Source organism: Vigna unguiculata, chromosome 3 (genome assembly GCF_037176805.1).
Source record: "Vigna unguiculata cultivar grain cowpea cultivar isolate G323 ecotype 2 chromosome 3, ASM3717680v1, whole genome shotgun sequence".
Classification (NCBI taxonomy): Eukaryota; Viridiplantae; Streptophyta; class Magnoliopsida; order Fabales; family Fabaceae; genus Vigna; species Vigna unguiculata.
Genome location: NC_140794.1, coordinates 10,990,116 through 11,017,588, shown reverse-complemented (window position 1 = coordinate 11,017,588; position 27,473 = coordinate 10,990,116). Strand labels below are relative to the sequence as shown.

Genomic DNA, 27,473 nt, shown 5'->3' with positions numbered 1-27,473 from the left:
AACGGGCTTTGTACAACTTTAAAAGAACCGTTAGTTTTCTCTGTAAGACGAAAAATCATGTGAAACGAATAATATTAGTATTGGAGGATGAAGAACCAACTCTCACGTCTTCTTTTTAATAAGACCATTAAATTCGCCTAGTATGACCATTTTCTAATTCAAGTCAGACAAAGCAACTTTTGGATTATGAGGAAAGGGTGATGATACAACATTTTGGGATGCAGAATAAAAGTTGAAGATGAAAGAAGAAACCCCCTTATGCTTTATACATGTTCCTCGTAATAGCCATCAATATGGTTAAAAATTGAGCAACTTCTTATTATACCTTCATATATTAATTTATACACCTCCATATAATTTTTCTTTATATTTTACTTTTTTATTGTGTAATATTTGTATTACACAATTAAAAGTTATTTTTTTCTTAAAAGTAGCTTTCAGTTGCATAATAAAAAGACAATTTCAAATTATTCAGTTAAAAAGACAATAATAATTTTCAAAAGTTGTACAAGGTTAAAAAAAATAGTTTCCAGATTACACAATTCAAAAGTCTTTTCAAAAAAAATATTTTCAGATTGTACAAACTAAAATTTATTTTTAGTTTTTGAATTATATAATCTCGAATTATTTTTCACTTCTGGATTACATAATCCAAAAGGATCAAAACGGGGATATTTTTAGTATGGCGGTGCAGGAAGAAATATACCGATAGTGAGAAGCGGCCCAAACAATTAATTGGAGTAAGTGGGTAGGTCTTATGGCTCAAAGTACTTACAATATTTCTACCGTTACTTAAATTGGAACCGGGTTATCCACCTCCAAGACCCAAAAAAAGTGTTTGCTTCCTATTAATAATATTTATAATATCATGGACAACTTATGTTCTACAACAAGTTATTAGTGTTAACTGCCAAGGGATTAACCTTAAAGGATTCCATTAAATTTAAGTATTTGATGCGAGGAGAATGATAAAGCGAACGTAGGTATTTGTAAGAACTTATTATTATTTTTTTATTTTCTTTTAATTTAATGGTTATAAATACTAAAAGCAAATGGAAAAGAAAGTAAAGAATAATTATCCTAAAGTTATTTTTAGATTATTTTTTTTCTCTTATATTAAGTAGTATTTGATTAAATTTTAATGATTTTTCATACAAGTGAAATATTAATTATTATGTATATCATAATTTTTGGTAATAATCACATTACACGAAATCTAAATAGTTAACATACAACAAGATAGCTAAGAAAATCTATTAACATGCAAAATAAATCTAAACATATAAAAACTTTAATAATCGGTATAGTTTAAACTAAAGCATTTGACCATAATTTGATGGTATCTTAAATTCTAATAGTTTATGTTCTAACTAAAAGTACCTGGATATTGTATTTAGGTTTTTAGTTAAAGTATTTAGAGTTGAATATCTTAAGTTAGGATTAAAACTCTATCTTACAAGTTTTATTTTTCCATCATTTTTTGGATCCTTAGTAACATTATTTATCTCTTAAATTTTGGATCATCTCTAACCAATTTTTAAATCTTATGATCGATCATAGGTGAGTTATCTTCCTTTTAACAGAATATCAATCTAGTCAGAATTAAATAAATTTAATTATGAATTATATTCCTTTTAAATAGAAAATCAGAGGAACTATAGTTCAACATAGTTCAGTTAACAGAGCATTTAATGTACACGTCTTCGTTATTGGTTCATGAGAGTTATCTATATCCATCTATATATTTAGTTATAGCAAGAGGTTGGGTCGAGTATTGATAGTGTCTATCCACAATTCGATTAAAAAAAAAATCCATTCACTATTCGTTCGTTTACCCGTTAGATATCCGCTTAAAACATATTTGCGGATATTTTTAAAATTCGCGGGTACCCGTGGATATCTGATATCAGCAAATATTTAAAAAAAAATATATATTTTATAAATTTTTTAATATAAAACTATAAAAGTAAAAATAAAATATAAATTAAATTAAATTATAATTATAATTAAGTTTGACATAATAAAATATACTATTAAATTTAATTAAATTTAACTTAATAAAATATAAATTAAATTTTAATTTTAATTTTTTGTGGGTAACGGATACCCGCAGGTACGGATAGTATGATACTCGTACCCAACCTGTTTATAAACGGGTATTAAAATACCTGCTACCCGCTATCCACCGCGAATTTTATCTGCAGGCATGAGTATTTTTGTTATCTCTATATATATTATTCATTTATAATGGATTTATTTATTCTAACCCAACTTCGCTTCATCATTAAAACATATTATCTACTTTAAATTTATATATTAGAGTTATATACGGCCAAGCACACTCGTTCTCAACCTGAATATGGTTCAAATGTTCAATGAATAATCGAGAATTTTTGTTGTGTTACACATTATGAGGTTATAGAGAATTACACGTGTGAGTGTGACACGTGACAGAGAAAAGAGAATGAATAAAAGTATTGAGAAAGAAAGCAAGGGGAGGTGGAGCTGAAAGAGCATTCCAGTGGGGAACCATTACGTGGAGGGCATAGGCCACATTAGGTCATGTCAAATATCAGAAGAGGCATGTTCCCCAAAATTTTTTAATTTTCATTATATCTATATCCATATCAACCTTTTTTCTATATACAATATAATCTTTGCTCCCCTGACAGCTGTTACTCTACAAAACAAAGCCTACAATAGATTGATTTCGTTATTTACTAGATACGACAACGAAACTATGCTTTGGTGAATTTTTGGGAGACAATAACCTAAATTGGACAACAACCTCAGAAGTTAGGATTTAACCAAGTAATCATCACAGGACTCAGCAAATGGAAAATTTACGTAGTTAGGGTCAAAAAATTTGCATCCTAACTAAAGTTCTGCAAATGCTTATCCCCTTCATGCACCGACAATAATATGGTAGTGTACAAAACATTGTGCCGTTTGTATGTCGATTCTTGGTGCTAGCACACTTTGTTCCAACTTCTAAGTGCTGGTTGGTGGCACCCAATTGTTGAAGACTAGAAAAAAAATTTCCATTGCATATCATATTGTGCAACTTAGATTTAATTCTTGTGTTACAAATCTTGTCTAGATCCCAAAAATTGACTACCCCCATACCTTCTAGGTCTTTGTGTGTTTACTTGTCGCTTGATATGTGCTAAGAGACAAATTTGCTATGACAACTTGATCACATGGCTGCACAACACAAAAGCTTGTCCAAGTTTGATAGTCATCATATATTAAAGTATTTTGGACTAGTGGATATTTATGATGAATTCATGAGATGTCGATGGATGTGACAGAAACACAACCCTAATTATCATATTTTAGAAGCTTTTCACCTATTGATGAATATTTAATACAACAATGAGTACGTGTTAAAATCCACGTGAATTAATGGACTCAAACTTGGGATTAAAACCAAAGGCCCCATGTAAAGTTAAATAGTTGAAACTGTTTGATGACACACTCGTACATTTTTTTCAACTCTTAAATATGACACACAGTAGAAAAACAAGAATCTTGGTTACTACACGGACTTATTCCTACTTTCGGCTCATTGTTGGAAAGACATGCACGCTGAGAACGAACGAAAAAGTGGGTATATCATCACAAATTGAAATCGCTTTCTGGAAGTGCTTAAAATAATCCACAAGCATATATATAATGGAGGGTTTTTTCCTGCTTTTAGCTCCACTATGAGTTTGGCTTTTAAATAATTGAAAAAAAATGGGCACTTTCTAGACATAGATGTGATTTGTCTTTATCATGCATGTATCAGAAGAGCCATTCACCCACCGCGAGATACCAGAAATCTCTCGGAAGTTGCTTACTCTGTAGACGAATTCGCCTTGCCCACTATCGATATATGGTCAATATGAAATTAAGTAGGTTTGGTAATTTAATTATATTTTTTTTCCTTTTATTGGAAGTCCCGCGTGATATATTAAAAGTCCCAAAAAACCTGCCATTTTCGCAGTTCGGCTAAGTCTCCCTCGTTTCCAACTTTTCTCTAAGTTGTCATCTTCGCAGTTTGGCCAAATTCACTCTTTTCCAGCATCATCCCCCCAAGTTGCCTTGGGCGCAGTTCGGCCTAGTTCACTCTTTTCTAGCATCATCCCCCAAGTTGTCTTGTTCGCAGTTCGGCCTAGTTCGGGACAAATCTTCTCGAAGAAGAAGGGTATGATGTGAATTGCAAATGGGACAAATGGAGGATGACTAATGCGACGTGTTGATGCAGTTTTTTTTATTTAAATAAATGCCCAAAGCTTTGTAAAATTGGCTGACCAAATTGTATTTGTGCTTAACCACGATTAAAAATAAAACAATTTCATAATATATATATATATATATATATATATATATATATATATATATATATATATATAAGTGAATTGTAAATCTTCTGTTTAAATCTTATCTCATGAGTTAGTAGATTACTAGATGGTCATCTAATTATAGAATATGAGTACTAGTCATAAACATGACAGATAAAACTATATAATGGTACTTTGGCTCTAACCATTTATATATATCAATTTTATATCACTTGATCATTTAATTTGATGATCTGTGAGATAATAAGATAGAAAAGTTGATTATGAATAATGTGATGGAAGCACTTTAAAATATCTTCATAAATTATTAAAATTCATCAAAATATATAAATTTAATTTGATAAATTGTAGTAACTGTTTTAATGGTTTTCTCTTCAACTAATTTAGAAAATCAAAGTGATATTTTTTTAATAAACTCCAACCTAATAAAATTTCACTTAAAGTGAAATTGATCTAACATTTCTGTATCTGCAAAATACTATTTAGACGACAACCGTACTTGATCGAGTTAGGACGAAGAATCTATTCATATTTTAAATTTAATATTTAGTCAATAATATTTGGACACATGTTTTCGTACCATTCGTTCATATTTAGTTAACTCAAATCATATAATGATATGTGTGGAACTAAAGTATTAAAGTAAACTAAACAGTAAAAATACACTTTAATAATTTAAGTGGAGAATCGACTGTAATTAATTGAATAAACACTAAAATATATTGTTGTCAATTTTCAGACAGTCATAAATATTTCAGTATATTAAGTAAGATAAAAGGATTTCACCACAAACTAGTTGTAATAGTTTTATTCCTTCTCTTTTAACCATATTATAGTTAATTCTCATGTTCAAGTATATTCTTGATTATATTGCACAAGTTTTATCTCTCAAACTCAGAGTAATTCAATTATGTCACTTTTTTATAATACGAAAAACAATTGAGAAGAAATAAAGAAAAGTAGAATAAAGTACATTATTAAGGTGATAAAGAAAGGGATAGTAATATAAAAAAATATATTGAATAAATAAAAGTATGACCTTTTTCAAAAGTATGCTTTTATTACTAGAATTGACTGAACAGTTGCTTGCCATTAATTCATGAAATGTTTGATTTCATAGACAAGTCATTTTCTCAACCCTAGAAAGAGAATAGCTACTTTTTATACGAAGACGATAGGTTTTATGACAACTGTGCTTACTGAATTATCTAATATGTTCACAAGTGTTAGCCTCATCCAAGACCAAGTAACTCAACTCATCACACATCAAAATACCAAAAACATTATTTTTAAGAACTCGTGCTTTCGTAATCAGGAAGCCATTATACATGTTATGTTTGAACTCAAAAACATGATGATGAAATAAAATGACACTTTTAACATCATTTAAATATGCATATATTCTATAATTAGAAAAATGAGAGATGAAATTATAATGAAATGTTGAACAACAAATTAGTTTTAGCTAATTTAACTTCATGTGTATTCTGAACTCGGAGGGATGAATAGAATATTGAATAAAAATGAAACTGTCTTACATTGTCATTGCATTTTTTATCTTGTTTAAAAGAAAATTGAGGGTTTCTTTTATAAGGTAAAATGTTTCAATCAAAAACTTGATTTGCACACAAGATGTAGCCAAGAGACAATTTTGAAAATGCAATTAATACAGATTTATTTTAGTTCGTTCTGTGTGCTACGTATAGTGAGCAAAACTTAGCTTTATGCAGTGAGTAAAACAGAAAAACTGAAAGGAAGAAAATGAATATTGGAATAAATTTGCCTAGTCAATCGACGAAACTAATGTGCATCATATTACTTCAGCACATGGGTAAGAATGAAAAATAGAATAAAAAGTACAATATTATCATAATCAAAATACAGCTATTTACGATTATTCACTCCTTCGTGCGGTTAACAATTCCTATATGCGACAGTTATATAGTTTATTACTAGAATTCTTCCTATTACACTATAACAAAAATGATTTTAAAAAATAATAAACAAGACCATGATTTTAAACATCAATAAACAAGACCATAGGTATAAAAATATGTTTAAACGTAACAAAAGACAACATTTTATTAGGCATAACTTAAAATTATCTTAAGCAACATTTATATAAATGTTTCTTGTAAAAAAGTGTGGATTTATCCACAAAAATGTGATCTAAAATACACTAAAAATTAAAGTTTTTATATTAGAAATATTCTCTCATTCTTTTTTGTGGTTTAACTCAATATTTTGTGTTGTTGATTAAAACAATTTTTGTTGTAGTGTTATATGAGATTTTTGTTATAAATTTGTCATAAATTTTACAAAAAAAAATATCTTTTTGTCATTTTTTAAGAATTTTAATTAATAAGTAATTCTTTCATGAATAATTATTTACAATTTTAAAATTTGCAAGTATTTTTTACGAAAATATTTTATACAAAATATTTTGCAAAAAAAAATTAAAAATAATTTTTTACAATTTTTTTCATAGTAAAATTTGCAAGTATTTTTTAGAAAAAAATTTAAAACCAAATTAAAACAAAATATGAGTTTTTTTAATACTTTTCCCTAGTATGTTGTGTTTGAACTCTTCATAGTTGCTAAAGAAATGCATGAATAGGATATTTTATGAATTGAACTGTTGATGTGACAAAAGTGACATGAGAAAGTGTGCTTCTAAGATACAATAAATGGATGAAATGCACACTATCAAGAAGTCAATACCAGTAATGTGAAGCATTTTTTCAGGTTTAAAGGCTTCCTGCATTTTCTGCAAGTCACTAAAGGTTCATTGGCAGCTTCCAAATAGATGTTGTTAAATGAAATGTTGATGGAGTTGAACATGGTATTCTTGTCCCTACTACTAATGCTTTTTCTTTTTTTTCAGGATAGTAGAAATAACTATTTGGGTGATTTTGTGTTATAGGGACAAGCTTTCTAAGTAGAATTCACTACTTATGTAATGAAAAAGCTCAACATAGAAGATGCATAAAACTTTAGTTTGGATGAGATTCTAAGCTAATGAATAGCTTTGAAGTTGGTTAAGTTGATTCCTTAGATGTATTTATATTGGATGGTTGTGGTACATTTTGTTTATATAATATTTTGCTTTGATCTTGCATTTCATTTACCTCTTCTATGTTTTTTCATGTTATCCAAAAACAAAATATATTACACAATCATTTATATATATATATATATATATATATATATATATATATATATATATATATATATATATATATATATATATATATATATATATATATATATAATGAAGATTATTTCATTATTTATTTTCAATATGTTGACATGAGTTGAATTTATCAACACAAAGAAGAAGACTTTAACTAAAGGTAAATTTTATAAATGGATATAAAGTTATCCTTCACAATAAAAACAAATAGAAAAGGTAAAATTCAAAACAAAAGTAAATAAAGAAAAAATGAAGACGACGTGTACATCAGTATATTGAAAAATCTAACAAAAATTTACTAAGTGTGAAAAATACATCATGATGAACTCTTTATTATAGTTTGAAAAAGAGGTTAAAATTCATTTAAAGAAGAAATTAATAAAGATAAAAAAAAGTATAAGAATATGGTAGGCAGCGACCGATTTTTAAAAAATATTTTGGAATGTGATATATAAAAATTTTGAGAGACCAAATTGATAAATATACTAAAAAAAAAATTATTTAAATACTAATTTACATATAAAAAAATTGGGGACCAAAATCTTCTATAAGTCAGTCTTCTAAGGTCCATATGGTAGGCATGATTGTGCATTATCCTAACTACCATAAAGTGTTTCTAAATTAATGTGGTAGTTACCTAAAAGTTATAATTGGGGTAGTTACCTAAAAGTTGTAATTAACTTTCTAAATTAATAAGGTACTTAGATGCATGTATATGCTTAACATTTTAACTATCTTTTGTCAAATGATAAAATTTAATTTAAAATATATAAATGGGAACAAATATTTTTTATTGGACCAATTTAATGTGGTTAAATTATATTTAATTTTATTGATTAATTATGGTATTAGAGTTTATCTTAATTGAAATTTGGATTTTTCATTTCATGCGTCATCTCTTAATTATCACATTCAATGTTCTCGTATAAATATGATATTGTTAACTAGAACTATCAATTTGATCAAGTCCACAAAACTTGACCCTGACCCACGTTGACTGGATCAAAAAAGTTCACATGGACAAAAAGTCCCTCATTGAAAAAGTCTACAAGGTCAAAAAATTCACAAAAGCCTTGTGGATTTGGGCCAACCATGAGCTTTTTTTTAACATGAAAAATGTATTTTTTTTAAGAGTTAAATATGTTCTTTGTCTCTTAACTTTTAGTAAAAATTGGAATTAGTTTCTCTTTGAAATCTTGAACCAATTTAGTTTCTCATCTTTAGAAATGTGTGGATTTAGTCCTTTTAATCAAATTTTATTAAGTTTATTTGACGTTTCAAATGCATTTCTCAACTAATATTGAAGAAAAAATGTGTCAAACGATGTAAGCAATTTAAATACTATCATGAAACATGTGGGCACAGGCTGGCCTGTGCTAGACCATCTCAAGCATCGGCTCGGCTTGACTATCAATCTATGACAACCCAGCTTATCTCGATTGTTAGCTAGGTTCGGTTTATCTCTGTCTTCGGCTCGTTCCAACGTGATCTTCGGCTCGTCTCGGTCTTCGGCCTATGCCAACTCGTCTCAACATTCGACCTAACCTGACCCTGTCTTGACATTCGGCCTAACCTAACCCGTCCCAGCCTTCGTCCTGACCTGGATTGTCTCGACTTTCAGCCTCGGTCGGCTTGTCTCTACCTTCGACTCAAGCTGACCTAACTTAGCCTTTAATATGGATTGATTTATCTTGACCTTCGACCTTGAACGTCACGTCTCAATTTTCGATCTGGACCGACCTGTTTCGAACTTTGGCTTGCCGATTTATCTCAACCTTGGTAGGACCAGTTCCAGCCTTCGGTTTAGACCAACCCTAGAAATCTCAACTCGATCTTTGACTCAGACTCAAAGTATTGTTTTTAAGAGTTAAAGTATTTTAGTGGAATCAAACCCACCTCAAAATTGACTCTAACCCACTTTAGAAGGGTTTTGGAGACTAGGATATTTTTTTTTGGCCCTCTCATTTGGAGTCTCCTAAAAAGGAGCTTAATCAAGAGTAGGCTAGGATTGCTCCATGGGCCATTGGCCAAATTAACGTCTTTATCTTTAACATTAGAAAATGTGTTGGATATATTCATGTATCTTTTAATTTCCAAACCCCAAATGTCATATGTAAGACCCGAGAAATTTAAATAACTAAATAATTAATTAATTAATAAATGCGGACAGTGGAAGCTTTTATGACATTAAATATTGATTGATATGATGTGAAAAAGTACTAGCTCAATTGGTTGAGAGTACTTTGATTGTGTGAGAGGACTTGGATTTGAGTCCTATGTATGCTAATTATGTGTTGTTTGATTTATTATTAATTTTTAATAATAATATGCATGATCATGTTGAATGATAACATGTTTATAGAATTAGGAGAATTATCACAAAATATAAATTGCTTGAGTGGTAAAAGGAGCTGACTAGTTTAATCTCTTCGCATTTTTTAATTTTCAAGAAATTTAAGATCAATAACATATATATAATTTTTAAAATAGTTGTTAAATATAAAATTAAAAAAAAAAGATATGTAAAAAGAAAATTTAAATAATGATTTAAAACAAAAGATATTTGTAGAAAAATGATTAAAAGTAAATTATTTATAAAATAATTAATTTTTAAAATAACTAAGGGTAAAATGGGTATTATGAAATGTGGACACAAAGAGGAATCCCCTTTATTGTTACTAGCGTACATACAGGCGCGATAGCGCCTGTGTATACGCATTTTTTAAATTATGAATAATAGTATCTTAGTAGATGATAATAATGTAATGTTAAAAATGAAGTGAAATGTTAAAAATAAAGTGAAATGAATAGAAAAGTTAATTGTTGATGAATAAAAAAAATAAGATAAACAATTTTATAGAAAATAGGTAAAAATAACCATTAATTTTATAGAAAATGGTAGAATTGGTATTATGAAATGTGGACACAAAAGAGAGAATCCTCTTTATTATTGTTATAGATAGAAGATAGATAGATTATTACTATTATTGTTATCCTTAATATTATTATTATTAATTTATTTTACTATTATTATTATTATTATTTTCATTATTATTATTACTATTATCATTATAATTATTATTCTTCTTATTATTATTAATTTTATTTTATTTTATTTTAATTTTTTTATTTTATTATTATTATTATTTTTATCATTATTATTATTAATATTTTATTCTCTTCTTTTATTATTATTATTATTAGTATTATAATAATTATTATTGTTATTTATATTATAATTATAATTATTTTTATTTTTAGTTTTATTGTTATTACTATTTTTATTATTATTATTTATTATTATTATTATTTTTTATTATTACTATTATTATTATTATTATTATTATTATTATTATTATTATTATTATTTTATTATGATTATTATTATATTATTTTATTATCATTATTAACTTTATCATTGTTTTATTTTATTTATGATTTTATTATCATTATTATTATTTCATTTTTAGTGCTTTATTTAATTATTATTATTATTATTTTATTTTATTTATTTAGTATTGTTGTTTTATTATTATTGTTTATTTTATTTTATTATTATTTTCATTAATTTTTTTTATTGTTTCATTTTATTATTATTATTATTGTTATTATTATTATTATTATCGTTATTATTATTATTGTTGTTATTTTTTTTTTTATCCTTATTACTATCTTATTGTCCGTGCGATATTTTGGGGCAATGATTATGTATTCTTCTTGATTTGTATATTGTTTGGTTGTCCATTATTGTGTATTGGGTATAACACTTTTGTTTTGATGGTTTTATATGAATTTAGAAAGGGATAGATGTGTGTTTATAATTGAATGATGCATATGAACTGTGATGTTGTAAATTTAAGTATATGAAGTATATGATTGCGTATTTTGGGTTCTGGATGTTTGAGAATTCAATTGTTTAATACTAGGAACTTAATTAGAGTACCTAAAACCAGTAGTGTCACATTACTGGTGTAGCCCCTGACGGTGAAGAGTGAAGCGCTAAGCAATAACCAGAAATAGGGAAGCTTTGTGTGTCGTGATGCCTGACGGTGTTGTGGAACTGTCAAGCGGTCTACACTTCCATTTCGTCTGGTGGCGCTTTGGCAGCGCCAGGCGATAGTGCAGGAGCAAGGGTCCATTGCAGATGAATTTGCATGGATGAGTTTGAGGGCTTGGTTAAGGATATGCTGGATTAGTTACAAGTGGGGAGGTTCGTAACAGAGATTTGAGATGCGTGATTGATGCGGGCGGGGAGGTCCGTATCTGTTGTACTCTTGTGTGGGGATACGAGCGGGGAGGTTCGTATGTTTCGTGCTCACACTTGAGGCTACTATGAGCGGGGAGGTTCATAGTAGGTGTTCATGCATGTTGGACTACGAGCGGGGAGGTTCATAGAGTTGGACCACGAGCGGGCAGGTTCGTGGAAGCATTGGAATCCCTAAGACTAGCTTGAGCATGTATCTTGTATAGGGCAGTGTGTTTTTCTTAATTTCGTTTTAATGTGTTGCGATATGGACTTGGACCAGGAGGTGCTTGACTATGTCATGAGCGGGTAAGTTCATGGCTAGTGGTGAGCGGAGAGGTTCATATTATGATGCTCTCGTGTGAGGATACGAGCGGGGAGGTTCGTATGTTCCGTTCTCACACTTGAGGACTGTTGCGAGCGGGGAGGTTCATAGTTGTTGGATCACGTGTGTTGGACTATGGGCGGGGAGGTCCGTAGAGTTGGACTACGAGCGGGGAGGTTCGTAGAGGTAGAACCACGAGCGGGCAAGTTCGTGAAAGCATATAGATCCTAGGTCCATGGTCATGAAATTGTGGATTGGAAACCTTAGGGCAATAAGGTTTCTTGGTTAAGCATTGGCTGATATAAATTAATTTGGGGGTGAAATTCTATGTATTAAATTATATGTTTATATTGTTACATGAGCTCACCCTTTATGTGTGTGTTTGGCGATGATCGTGTAATTCGTTACATAGGTGGAGCTTGTGACACTTAAAGCCGGAGAGGGGTTAGCTTGGGAAGTTTTATAGACTATAATATTTGACTATTTTGTAAACATTTAGTTGATCATTTTTAAACTATGTAAACATGAAGTTTACTTTATGATTTTGAATTTTGAGACATTTTAGTAAGGTTTTAATTTTCCCGCGTTTTAGGAAAAAACTTTGAATAATAATGATATATTTGATATTATTTTACTTTATTTTATTTAAATTAGTAATATCCGACTGAGATGTTACACCATAAGATTATAAAGTATTACCTAAGAGTTTTATTTTCTTCTTTTTTTTCAATATATTTCTTTAAGTTTTCTTCTTCCAAGTCCTTTCTATAACTACTGTGTATTTCTTTTCTTTTTCTTTTTCTCATGTTCTTTCACGTAATATCACTCTTCGCAACATAAAATCATTTAACTAGTTATTCTCTTGCAGTAACTATTTTTAATAACATTATTTAACTTTAATGAACCTTTTACAAACAACTCCCTTCAAGACTTAATAGAGTAAATTAAAAAATAAAAAATAAAAAAGAATGAATATTTTGTATAGAAAACACAAAAAATAGTGTACTTAATAAGTAAAATTATTTAGGAAAACATGTTTAATGTTACTTTTATATACACCTATTATAAATCCAAAATGAAAAATCCCTACTTAAATGCATTTAAAAACTTCTATAACTATTATTTGTTATTAATTTTGTAAAATTTTAGTTATATATACTTCCCCTCTTTTAAACACAACATTTTGTCACCACATTTTATTCAATATATAGTAATAAATCTTAAAAATTAAACTTTAAACATAACTCAATTCTAAAAATTTATCTATAAGACGAAGTTTCACTTATTTATATATTGTAAACTCAGTTTATATTTCTTATTGACGTGAGATCTCTAACAAGCTATCACGATAAGACACATCTTAAACTTAAGATTAGACATTAATAATGATTCGGTAATCACTCCATAATGGATAAGATGGACCTAATAAATAACAAATTTTGTTAAGATAGACTATAAATCATTTAATATTAACTTGAGAAATGAACTTTAAATTTAATTTAATTTTATAAAATCTACTTCTAAAATAAAATTTGCACCTATCTATATTATAAAAAAAAATTATATACTGTAATACATGTAAGATATTAGATCAATATAATAAATAATAAACAATAATGTAAAAAGAAGGTTTATACTGCCAGTAAATTAAACTTTTCTTTTAAGATACATTCCATTAAAAATCATTATATGCATGTTTCTTAGAATGTTATATATCATGATGAAATTGAAAAAAGAAATAGTATATACAATAGTTCATCATCGAAGATGATAAAGAAAATCAATTATAATATAAGTCAATATACATTAAATTATAAAAAAGAATAGTAGTATACTTTGAAATTTTCTTCTCTCTTATCATTTGCTTTGTTTTATATTAATTAACTCTTCATCTTTATCTAATTATTTGTCTCCCAGTTGTCACTTTCTTTGTTTTGTACTGTCACTCTTAGATTCCCTTCTATTTGTCTTCACAACCCAAACAAAATCACTTCTATTTGGCAGGACAAAAACAGTTCACTTCTACTGTCACTTAGATTTTGTTTTTACTTTTTTTTTTTCTGTGAAGTCAAAATGTACTTTAGATATAAGTGGTAACTCAATATTTAATATTATGGAATACTTCAAATAAATTTACTATAAACGGATTACCTCATAAAAGGAATAAATGATAATAGAGTAATCCATAAAAGGAAACAACTCAAAGGTTAAAAAAAATGAACAAAAAATAATTATTGTTCAATTCAAATGTTTGACAAATTTTAATCTACATCTAAAATAAATATTTATTATAAATACTAACGAAAATCATGTGTGTTCGTATTTTTAATTTTTATCAAAATTTAAGTTAAAAATTAATAAAAAATATATAATTAATTTTTAAAATAGTTGTTAAATATAAAATTAAAAAAATAAAATATGTAAAAAATAAGTGTTTAAAATAATAATTTAAAACAAAAGAAGTTTTTAGAATAACAGATAAAGATAAATTATTTATAAAATAATTAATTTTTAAAATAAATAAAGATAAAACTGGAATAACGATATGTAGACACATTATTATACATAAATACAATACAAACTTTATATTTTAGTGAATTATCACTTAATTAATAGTCTTTTTGTTTTTAGTTAAACTTTCAACTTTTAAGTTAAATAAAACTGTCAATACAAAACATGCTTGTTATCAGAAACTAAATACATCTTATTTGTAAAAAAAAAATGGGAACTAAATACATCAACTATAAAGTATAGGGATATTTATCAATTCTGACAAAAAAATTGTAAAAAGATAATATATGCAATAATAAGTGATATATAATTTAAGGGGAAAGGAGGAAAAGAAAAGGTGGAACATATGAACACCGTTGAAATGTCTACACATTAAAATTGCAGCTTGAGATAATGGAAACAAAGTTGAAATATCTAAACATAACAATGGAAACTGTAGGAGTGTTAGCATGGTAAAAAACGTAAGGTTCATTGCTATATTTAAAGTATAATAATAAAGAAAAACGAAACTACTATATATATATTTGGTAATTATTAGAAAACAATGAGAAAATTTAGTTATTACTAAATTGTATTATTAGTTTGTTGAAAAATTGGTAAATTTTTCTACGATAGCTTTGAAAAAACAATGCTTATTTATTTATAATGCATAAAAATGGTATTACAAGGCTTAAAAATACTACATAGTTGAATTTAACTCTTAAAAATTTTCCGAATTTAATGGGAAAAAAAACAAAGTGGTTGTCTTAAAATTAACTAGTTAATATTAATAGTTAGATAAATAAAAATATTTATAATATATTAACATAGAAAATATATGATGTGAGTAATATGTAATGGATTGTAATATTTAAGTGTGTATTTACTTTTAGTGCTGAAATAATTTATTTATATTTTCTTAAATTTTGAAATATAATTAAAAATAAAATAAAAATATATAAAATGTGTAACGAATTATTATAGATAATAAAAACATATCTTAAAGGAATTAAGTTACAAGAGCAAAGAAACCAACAACCCTTTTAACATTGCCCTCAGCATGTCTCTGTACAAATCCTTAAAGAATCTCAAATTTTTTTCTTGAGACAATTTTCATATCATTGTCTTGTATGACCCTATTTGTTTGTGTTTATTTTCGAAAGGCATTGTTACCATTATCTATATGCTTATATAAAGGCATTGGCACACTGAGTTATTCATTCAAACACCTTGCAGATTTCTACAAATTCTCAAACGAATGAGGATTTTTCACAGCCTCTCATTTTTTGTTCTTACCTTCATCTCCTTCAATCCTTGTAATGCAGAAGAAGCACAAACTATTGTAGACACCCTTGGCAGGAACCATTTCTTACAGAAAATATATGAATGGGGAAATGGTGCACAAGGATTCGAAGAAGCTGAGATTCAATTTTCAGGCCCTATAGTGGTGGCAGGAGTGTTGTGCTTCATTGCTTCTTCTATATCCAGTGCTGGTGGCATTGGTGGCGGTGGACTTTTCATTCCCATATTGACTATTGTGGCTGGGCTGGACCTCAAAATAGCTTCAAGTTTGTCAGCTTTCATGGTCACAGGAGGGTCTGTTGCAAATGTCATGTGCAATCTTTGTGCCACAAGCCCTAAATTTGGTGGCAAGTCATTGATTGACTATGACATAGCACTTTTGTCAGAACCGTGTATGCTGCTAGGAGTGAGTGTTGGAGTCATATGCAACCTTGTATTCCCAGAATGGTTGATTACTATGTTGTTTGCTGTCTTTCTCACTTGGTCTACCTCAAAGACCTGCAACAGTGGGGTGTTGTTTTGGAAGATTGAATCAGAAGAAAGGAGGAAAAGGGATGGATTTGAGGGGCTTGAAAACGGACTATTAGAACATGGGAGTGGTGAAGAAAGGGAAGGTGGAGTGCAGGGGAACAAAGAAAAAGAAGGGATGAAAAGTGTTGAAGAACAGGTTCTGGTTCCTGAAGAAAATATCAGGGTTAGAATCCCTTGGCTGAAATTGGTGGTCTTACTCTTGGTCTGGTTCACTTTCTTCTCCCTTTATCTTCTTCGTGGCAATAAATATGGACAGGTTAGATTTTGCTCTTCCTTATGTACTAATGTTGTAGATTCATTAAACCTGGTTAATTTACTTGAGATACTATGATTTTTGTGAGATTGGTATTAGAATTGGATTTATAAATGTCAAGTTATAAATAAGCATAACAAGAACAGTGTTCCAGAGTTGACTCAATTCGAGACTGAGGGTGTCTTTAATTTCTACTTTCCAAAAATTATTTGAGTAAGTACTCAAGCAAAGTTGCTCAAATAACTGATGGAGGGTGGTGCAAGGTATATTAATAGAGCAGAGTGTAGAGTTTTGGAAACCGTCTTCAAAATTTAATAAACTTTAGATGAGAAATTTGATGCTAAGTAACATTTAAAAGCAAAAGGTGAGAGGTCCTCAGAATCTGTTGTCTATTTTTCTGTCTTGTTTTGTGATTTCAAGTCCTTTTCATTCTATTATAGCTGCTAGATGTACTTTTGGTAAGGTTTCTGATATTGATATTAATTCCTCTAGTTTGGATATATATGCATTTGATGACTGAACTTGTGATGCAATTATTGAAATAATAGAGTATCATTCCAATGGAGCCATGTGGTGTGGGATACTGGATTCTTTCATCAGCTCAAATCCCTCTTGCCTTGTTTTTCACTGCTTGGATTGTGTACAGAAAAGATAGCCATCAAGATCAAAATCTCATGCACGAGGTTTTTAAAACATCATACACTGAAAATTAATTCTTGAATGTTGCTTAAAGTTAGAACCTCATTCGGTCAAATTCGATGCAGGACCCATGTCTGTCCTCAAGAGGACCATCAAACAAGCTTATTTTTCCAATAATGGCACTGCTAGCAGGGATATTGGGTGGTGTCTTTGGAATTGGAGGTGGAATGCTGATAAGTCCACTTCTTCTGCATGTTGGAATAGCTCCTGAGGTTAGTTCCATGAACTTATGAACATAAGATGTATTTCCTTCTATCTTCAACATAATAAAAAAAATACATATTGATTAAAAATGTTTTCTCAATCTTATCATTTCTAAATTACCCTTTATGGAAAAGTTCAAATTTATGAAAATTTGTTCCATTGAAAGTAAGTGTGGTTGTGATATCACAAGAACCAGAAGACTAATTAGAAAACAAAAATGAACTGAATAAACAGTATTTTGGGATGATTTTCTTAAATGAGATGAAAATTAGTTGATATTTGAACAAACATTAATAATTTTTTTCTTAGATTTCATAAGGAACATATCATGATGATTAACATTAGGTATTAGTGGCTAGTCCAATCCATCAACTCACTGATGATTACAGTGGCTTGGATAATAAACTGGCATTAACTCAGCACTCAAAATGATTTTGTTGTATAGGTGACAGCAGCAACATGTTCTTTCATGGTTTTCTTCTCATCTACCATGTCAGCATTGCAGTACCTATTGTTGGGCATGGATCACATAGAGACTGCCATAATGTTGGCCATAATATGCTTTGTTGCATCACTTATTGGGTTGTTGGTGGTGCAGAGAGCAATTCAAAGCTATGGAAGACCATCCATAATAGTATTTTCGGTTAGCATAGTGATGACTTTAAGTGTAGTTCTAATGACTAGCTTTGGAATGATTAGAACTTGGAAAGACTATGTATCAGGTAGATACATGGGATTCAAACTTCCATGTTGAGAAAACCAATTTTGTTCAATGAGTATCTCACTCTGTGCTGCTAGTCTTATGCCTCACTAAATTCGAGTGTTATCACAGAGGACATAGTTATGAATCAGGTACAATTTTTGGACCTTTGTATTAATGCAGCAAAACACTTTATTCGAGAAACTAGCATTTTTTGGTGCTTTGATAATTTCGGATGAAGAACATGTGACAACTTCTCAGAAAATACATACAAATAAAAGTTGTCATCATTGTTGAAAGAAATTCTCTTGACACATTCTGTCACAAATAAGAATCTAACAAGTGTTGGTTGAATGAAGAAAGGATTGAAGACCCTGCACATGTGGTCTTGGTTACAGACGAGGTTTTTGTTACAAGGAAAAAATACAATTGAAAAGAATTCCTGTAAAGAATTAGAACACCAAAACATAAGAAAAAAGATGAAATTAAAGATCTACGCTTTCAATTTTCAATGTTCTCTAAGTATCTTTTTTGGGAATTATCAAAAAGTGAAAGATGTATTTAATGAATTAATTCTAGATTTTTAATCACTTGTGTTTACTCACATTTCTGTATATATTCGTAGAACTGAGAACCATACTATAAATTAAGAGAGGCACAACGTTATATGGGCTTTGTAGTAATTTAATTTTTACCGTCCTCAATGTTAAAATTACTATTTATTAATGATCCGAAAATTAGTCATATATTTTTATAATTTATTTGGGTTTTGTACTAATTATTCATAATAAATCGAGTGTATACAATTTTTTAATTATTTATCTACACTTATGAAATAAATAAAAAAAGATTAAAAATACCATGCATAGAAGCTAAAAAGTATTATACTCTTATATATCAGGAAAATTTACATCGAAAAGTATATGAATTAATCGTTCCTTCATATAAAAAATCTCATTATTACTCATTAACAAATCAATTTCTATTCCCTTTAAAGGTGTTAATTGTGTCATATATTCTCCAATTACTTTTGAACTAATTCTCATGATTTATTGAAATTGAACTGATTCAATCTCAATAACAGTCTTACCCAAGATTTAATTTGACTAAAATTACGTGATATTGATAAAACAATAATAATATAACTACTATTCAACTTATTTTAATTTTATTTACCAAAATTATATTTTTAAATTTTAAATTTTTTAATTTTGTAATAATAGTCTTGTCTAAAAAATCCAAAAACAATGGTTTAAAATATAAATTCAAAGAAAGAATGAAAAGGAAGTAAAGAAATTCAATTCAACTCGCCCGAAATTATTTTATTAGATTAGAATAGATAAAGGATTTGTGTAAACCCACCTATACATATCACTGTAGCCAGTTCATAAATGATACACACGACAAACAAAAGGCAGCTTCTTCATGCACCTTATCATTTTCTTCCACCATCCAACAACTTCCGGAATTTATTTTCCCAAACACAATAAACAATTCCGGAATATTTTTTTTCAGAAGCCAATCCTCTTTTACGAAAAACATTTTTTGGAAGCATTTTGATAGGGTGGTAGTGAAAATTTGATGAGGTGCAGGAAGTAATTGCCCAAGCAAAATTACTCAGTGGATTGAGTTCCACCGCCCAATCCCCAGTGTTCTGTTGCGTTGTTCAAGGCTCATCTTACAGCGGTCTTTTAAAATGATGCCAAAACGAAGTTTAACCTCCCAAATAATGAGGGAAGAAAAGGACAAGAATTTTGTTAACGTTCTGGGAAGAGCTTTTGAGGACAAAAAACGCTTTGCGAGCAAAAATCACTTGAATAAACAAATGCTAAAGCCAAATTGAGAACTATGTCATGTCACATCTGAATGGTACACAAATTATTGGTACATACATACTATCGGAGGCTAAAGCCAAGCCTCTACAATCAATTTACACAAAAGTTAGATTCTCTAAATTTTACACTCGTACAATTATAGCAGCAAAAAAGAATATATATAAATATATTTTCTTCATTCTGCCGCTAAAGCAGGGCAAATAAACAATTAAATTTGGTTATGGATGAAACCTATTGCCAGGCAAATCTCTCTGTTAACCATAGCTCAAACGGGATTCTGAGGAGCGTGATGATGATGTCTGAGTCTGACGCCGCGGAATCCCAATTTCACAGGCATTGACTCTGGCTGCAAAGCGGAGGGAACAAAGTGACTCGCCAGTGGAAGATTGATCAGGTGAGATGTTGACAAACATCAACGTTTTGGAGTCGCCACCGAGACATGGCTGCCATCAATACAATACTGGTTAAGGAGCATTTAGAAGAACAAAGCTATTTTTTAAACTAATTAATATCTTCCTTTATCAACATATAAAGTTGATGATCATACTTAAGTTGTGTTACATTTTCACTCTTTAATTTGGATATGATAACACAACCACATCAATTCATCAATTATGAACATTTTAACAGGTTAACAAACCTGGAGAAGGTACGTCAGCTTTGAATTCCTAAAAGGAATATGATCTTCTTTCTTTCCTCCCAAAGCAAATATGACATCGCTCAGAGACGATAAACTTTTGTTGATAGCCTGAACGTGACAGTTAACAAAAACGCTGTTATCACAAAATAGAATTGTTGGCATGCTGCCCAAGTTACTAATAGCAATGCAAATCATGGATACCTGAGTTTCCTTCAACCGGTCTCCAGTTGCCCCACTCCTCGAGAGTCTTTCACTTCCAGCAAGATCGATCAGGTTTAAGACACCTTGGACTTGTTGTTCAGTGTTCTATAAAATAGAGAAAGTGCATCAGGAAATAATGTCAGCAGGACAAAAGAACAAAAACAAAATATGTTTAAGAAAAGCATGTACCTCATTTTTCCCACTTATACGCAGTGTAAAGACAAAATGGCTTCTGGATGACTGTTCATTCATTTGTGTTCTTCCCACTGACCTGAAAAAACATGAGTGCCACATTTGTCCTTAATAAATTATTAGATTTTCTAACTGAATCGAATACACTTATAAACCATAAACAGAAACTTAGCAGCTTCAACTGATTAGTTGAAAAGGAATAAGAAGCCATCTAAAATTCATATGGAAGAAAACATTCAAACTTTGCACACATTTATCGAGAAAGTTCATTCAAAGAACCTTTCAAACAATCATCTTCATGATCAAAAATATTAAAGACCTATACCTGCTTTGTGCTGCCTGTCGCAGGAGGGAGGAAATCTCATCTGCGCTACAAACATCCTTAATTGTGAGGTCCGAAACATGTGTGTTTCCATTTGCATCATGTTTGATAGTGTACTGCTTGCTGGAAGCACTATTTTCCGATCGTGCATGATCACTTGACCGATTTGTTAATAACAAATCCCTGATGGTCTCATTATATATTTCCAGTATTGATGCCTGGAATTGTTCAATTAAATTTTTCAGTTTCCATAAGTAGATTTGGCCACATGAAATTTGAAAATCAGGATGCAGTATACTAACCTGCATTGTGTACCTCCACCCTTGGTCTTTTAGAGACTGGCTAGTCTGGAATATCTGTTCTAAAGAACGGGGTATCAACCCTTTCAGATCTGGCTCATCAGGCCTACCCATCATAGTGTAGGTTTTACCTGAGCCCGTCTGTCCATATGCAAAGATGCACACCTGTCATAGCAAACCATGCCCCTCTGTGTCAAGACACGGCATAGACCCAAATACACAAATAAAAGCAAGAAAAAATATGAACAAAAAAGATAAGCCTCTATTAAGGCATATTTAAAATGGTATATAACCCATTCCACGTCTATTCTGCATAACACGGGTCACGGCTGAGACAACTTTTCAAGAAATAAACACAGCTGGATTATCTTCAGCCACCTTAGTAGTCTATTTGAACAAAATACTAGACTAAAGTTTATAATAAATAACAAATTTAAAGAATATGTACTTCAAGCATTGGTAGCATACTCAAGGAAGATACTGATATAAAGAGGACACTGCAAACTTAACAACAAACTAAGTACTCGGTAATTAGTGAGTATTTCCTATAAAGGGCGAAAAACAGACAATCATATACTACAAACAATAATAACAACAACATTAATCTTATACCACACGCACAGTGCTTTATTTAAACAAACAAAAAAAGTATCCCAAGGGTATTATAATCATTTAATTTTTTGGTTTTACCACCACTGCACCCAAGAAATTTCGTATGATTGTGCAAATGCAAGAAATCATCCATGTTATTTTAAAAAATTGAAGATCATTGTCCCAAACATAGGCACTGGGGGTACGTTAGTTTTTTTTTTTTTCTTGTCCCAATGATTTTTATAATTATTCCCTGCGTACTGTGATCTGCATCTGCCAGACAAATACTGAACGGAAAGGAGGCAAACTAGAAATTACCTTGTAGCCATCAAGTGCACTTTGTACCAGCTGTGATATCTCTACAAAAACGTCCTGCTGAGAAGCCTCGTGATTGAACACCTTGTCAAATGTGAAATTGTACTTCTGCCCTGCTCAACATTAACGGGTGGGATTTTGATGCTCGTCAAAGCACGTATACTACACTAAACACGTAAATCATAAAATACGAAAGCTGCAGAGTTACAAAATTGTTTGTATACGTACCGCTTTGTACCAATTCAATGCCCCGACCAAGCGCTTCTGTTGAAGTAGGGAATGAAACAGCCGTGTCCGCACTGTCATCCGATAGGAGCGGCCGTACACGGCAGAAAACACGAATATTTCCTTTTAGCTCCTGAAGTAGAAATTAGTTGAATATCATTCACCTATAAGTAGAGATCTACATTACAAAAATCAAATCAAATATGAGAAGCAAGCAATACATACCAAAATAGTGTTATGCAGTTTTTTTCTTAACTTCTCTCCTTCTACTACTTGAAATTCTTTATCTGCCAAACGCTCCTGTAGCCCCTGTATAATCCTCTTCTGCTCTTCGAACATTGTTCTTGTTTCTGAAGCTGATAGATCAGAATTCTAACAGAAGGAAAATAAAGTTGTTTCAGGTCTAATTGTCAAAAACATTAAAGCACACTGCAAGAAAATTATATGATAAGCAACTTTCCCATGCCAAGAATAAAAACCAACTACATTACCTTTAATTTCTCTCTTTCAGCAAACAACTGCTGCTGCAGTATATTTATTTGATCCTTTTGAGATGAACAAGTTTCCTATGAAGAAACCCCACCATAACATAAATCTATTAGACACAGAAGTTCACTATTAATGAAATAAAAGAACAAAATATATGAAGGTGAACAAAACAAACCAACAAACCTCAAGAGCATTTGTTTTAATCATCAACGTATCCAATTGGGTACATGTTTTCCCAGTATATTCTTTGTGCCTCGCTATTTCTCCGGTTAGAGCTTGTACTTGCTCCAACTGACGGTCACGGTCATCTCTAAGTTGCTTTAATTCCTCACGAAGACATTTTAGCTCATTTACTAAAGTTTCTTTCTGCTTTATAGTCTCGTCCTGTGAAACCTGAAAAACAGATTAAAAAAAATTTAAGAAAAGAGGCAACAAACATTAAAGGAATAGCGGCTATCAAGATACCACCATCAATGACAACAGGGAGGTAATGCTAATGGTAAAAGTACCAGTAAAATGCAATAGGTTCTTCAAAACAAGTTTACTTAAGAGATTTTAAGAAGTATAAGGTAAGCTATCAGTATCACTTCCATTTCGCAAACAATTTAGAAAAATAATTATCACAATGTTTACATAATAATTCAGTTGGTGTATATATTTATTAAAATCAGTGGCAAAAATTCATACAACACGTACAACTAGAGAGAAAATACAGATACAACTTACTTTAAGAGATACCAACTGATCCTGCAATGCCTTATTGTGGCCTCTTAAATTGCTAAGACTCTCAACAATGGTTGCTTTCTCAGTTTCAAGCCGTTTAAGGGCCTCATTAACTGTTTCAAGATCAAACTGAAGACGACTATTGTACTGCTGCAAGCTCATATTATACTCCTGTGATCGCTTGTACAAATCTTCATTTGAAATGGCCTGCAAAACTCAATAGTTTCAAAAGGAACATATAACGAGGGAATCAGTAGGATTCAAATAGCACAAAACATGAACATCTTTTAAGTGCAGAATTTACCCAAGAGGGCAATAATTTATTATATAACTCAGGGGTAAAGTTCAGTAGTCCAATATTTTTCAAACAACAATATTATACAGAATATAGCATTAAATTACCTTCTTCTCAGCAACTGATTTCTCATCCCGAACTTTCTCAAGCTCAGCTGACTTCTCATCCCGAACTTTCTCAGCTTTAGTTCTGACTTCCTTTTCTTTACCATAAGAATTAATCGCTTCCTGGATTTGAAGCCACAAAAAAAGAGGTCATTGGGAAATAATGTAAATTCTCTTGAGACATTCCACAACAAAGATAGCATACCAATTTATCTGATTCTTCCTTCACAATTCTCTCTTCTAGACAAGAAATTTTCTTCCTCGAATCAGATAGAGCCTCCTTCAACTCATCAATCTTATTCTTCATCTCAGTCTCTGAGAAAACAGAAATGTATGGTCATAAAATAATTTTCCTTTCCATGTGAATTTTTCTGATCTGACAACTAAAGATAATAAATTCTACCTGGGCATCAAGGGACTCTAGAGTGAATCAAATAAGTTTAAAATAAAAGTCACCCGGTCTTTCAAATAGAACAAATTAAACAAAATATATAAACCCTCAACAAATTAAATACATCACCAAATAATTACAATAACTCGATAACTATTTCACTGTATATTGAAGAGCAAATGTCACTTATGTGTAAACTCTATTTCACCTAAATCCCTACCTACTTCTAGCCACACAGCAAACAATACAAAAATATACAAATTCCTTCTCCCGCCTAACACAAATGATAGCCATCATGCTTCTAAACAGAGTTTTAGGAAAATTTCAAAGGCATATCACCATATCCACTCAACTTATTCTAAAAAATTCCGTAGAGATAAAACATACCAGTATCACTGCACTTCTTCTCAGAAGCCTCTAGCTCAGACTGAAGCTTTTCCTTTTCTTGGACATACCCTTCTTCAATTCTTTTATACCAGCGAACGCAGGCCTTAAGGCGCTTAATAAGATCCGTCATCTGCTCCATCTTTTTCTGCCAAACAAACCACAATACAATCAAAAACAGAAAGGAAGAAAAAAAATATTGACTAATTGATAAATCAAGAACATCACAAAACAAACCTTACTATCATAGGTATTTCCCTTCTTCTTTTCATTCAACAAAGCCTCCACCTCCTCCTTCGTGAAATCAACCGCGTCGGTGACATCACTCGTCGTGTTAAGGTCAGAGCGATTTGTGACAACGGAAAACGGTGTTCTGGGCCTCCCAGCAGCAGCGGGACCGCCCTGTCGCTCCATTTTCTCAGCTGCGGTGCCCCTGCGACGCTTGTCCAGAGAAGCTTCTTCGGGGCCCACCCTTTTCTGAAAGCGAAAACAAAAGTGGTCTAGAGGGAAAAGCAGCAAGGTATGGATTGAGAGAAAACGAAATAAAGATTGGAGTGAGAGGAACAAAAGCTTTACTTACATTGCTGGGATTGCGGGAAGCCATGTGAGGCTTGGGAAATGGAGGACTCGAAGAGAGAAATTGAAGTGAAGTGGTAGATTAGGGTTGAGAGAGAGAGAGAGAGACGAGTGCGTGGAGCGTGAATTTTGAATTTGATCGCGCGGCCAAGTACCTTCTGTCTTCTTCTCTCTTGTTTTTCAAATTTTAATATAAACTTCGAACCAACGGTCACATTGTTTCTTTACAACTATAAAAGTAAAAAAAGAAAATAAATAATTTTTTTCTTTTAATAGCTAGAGCTTGTTGTTTTAAAAGTGACAAAATTTTAAAAGTGTTAAAATAGTAAAGTTGTCAATTTATTAAATTTATTATTTTCAAAAATTTCCTTTTTCTCTACTTGTGTACCTTGTTTATTTTAAATTCATTTTTATTACGTTAAAACGGATAAATTATCATTTTTTTTGTATGCGATGAGTATATAATTTTAGTTTTTTTTAATAACATATATGTATAACAATATTTATTTGTAATAACATCTATGTATAACAATGTACGAAGGATGATTATCTCGGAATTTAATAAATAATTGAATAAAATATTGAAATATATTTTTATGTTATAAAATAAAATTAATAATAGAGGAGAGAATAAAAGTAAGAATAGAAAATGAGATAATAGGAAACAACTTCATTTTGAGTCTTACTACTTGATTACTGATAAGAAGAATCATATTCATATATATAAGATGTATTATACGAGCAACTATATCAAATCAATGGACGATCATTAATTCATAATACTTCCTCTTGGGTGTCTACTGATAAGAGAATGTGTCTCGTTAAAACTTTACTAGAAAAAAAATCATTTGGATAAAAATCTAGTGAACGAAAAAAAAAATACATCATTCTATATAATATTGTTTTTTACATCTTCTATTACTCTCCTCATGTAAACTTACATCATTAAGATGACGGAGTTCAATCTTGTGAACCAATTACTCAAACATTTTCCTTGGGAAAGGCTTTGTAAATAGATCTGTTAGATTTTCACATAAACGAATCTTTTGAATCTCTACATCACCATTTCTTTAAAGATCATGAGTGAAAAAGATTTTTGGAAGAATATGTTTTGTTTTGTCTCCTTTAATATATCCTTCTTTCAATTGAGTAGCATGCACTCTTGTCTTTATATATGGTTGTTGATTTCATTTTTTCCGAGGATAAACCACAAGTTTGTTGCACATGTTGAATTATAGACCTTAACCAAATGCATTCACGACTTGCCTCATGTAATGCTAAAATTTCCACATGATTTGGCGATATTGTTGTTATTGTTTGCTTCATAGACTGTCATGAAATCGTTGTGCCACCACATGTGAACAAATATCCTGTTTGTGATTGACCATTATGAGGATCTGATAAATAACCTGCATTTGCATAATCCATTAGATCTGATTTTGAAACATTTGGGTAAAATAAGCCCATATTCATAGTGCCCTTAAGCTAACAAAGTATTTGTTTTACTCCATTCAAATGTCTTCTTGTAGGTGAAGAATTATCTCTTGCTAACAAATTTACAGCAAATGTTATATCAGGTCGAGTATAATTAACAAGATACAATAG

General features: G+C 30.5%; 2 protein-coding genes across 2 annotated transcripts; one reads left to right on the top strand and one right to left on the bottom strand.

Moving 5' to 3' along the window:
* The first annotated feature begins 15,725 nt into the window (after positions 1-15,725).
* LOC114179621 (sulfite exporter TauE/SafE family protein 2-like) lies at positions 15,726-18,515 on the top strand. Its single transcript, XM_028066037.2, has 4 exons — positions 15,726-16,686; positions 17,232-17,366; positions 17,448-17,594; positions 18,032-18,515. The coding sequence occupies exons 1-4, from the start codon at positions 15,856-15,858 to the stop codon at positions 18,338-18,340; spliced, it is 1,422 nt and encodes a 473-aa protein (XP_027921838.1). The 5' UTR covers positions 15,726-15,855; the 3' UTR covers positions 18,341-18,515.
* Positions 18,516-20,081: 1,566 nt separating this feature from the next.
* Positions 20,082-26,032, bottom strand: ATK1 (kinesin 1). The gene is made up of 17 exons (XM_028061062.2): positions 25,873-26,032; positions 25,530-25,769; positions 25,296-25,440; positions 24,723-24,832; positions 24,521-24,640; positions 24,122-24,325; positions 23,579-23,788; positions 23,398-23,472; positions 23,132-23,278; positions 22,910-23,039; positions 22,685-22,794; positions 21,779-21,940; positions 21,480-21,694; positions 21,152-21,233; positions 20,963-21,067; positions 20,762-20,869; positions 20,082-20,564 (listed from the first exon to the last, which is right to left on the bottom strand). Exons 1-17 carry the CDS (start codon positions 25,894-25,896, stop codon positions 20,376-20,378), a joined length of 2,376 nt encoding a protein of 791 aa, XP_027916863.1. The 5' UTR covers positions 25,897-26,032; the 3' UTR covers positions 20,082-20,375.
* Positions 26,033-27,473: the final 1,441 nt, after the last annotated feature.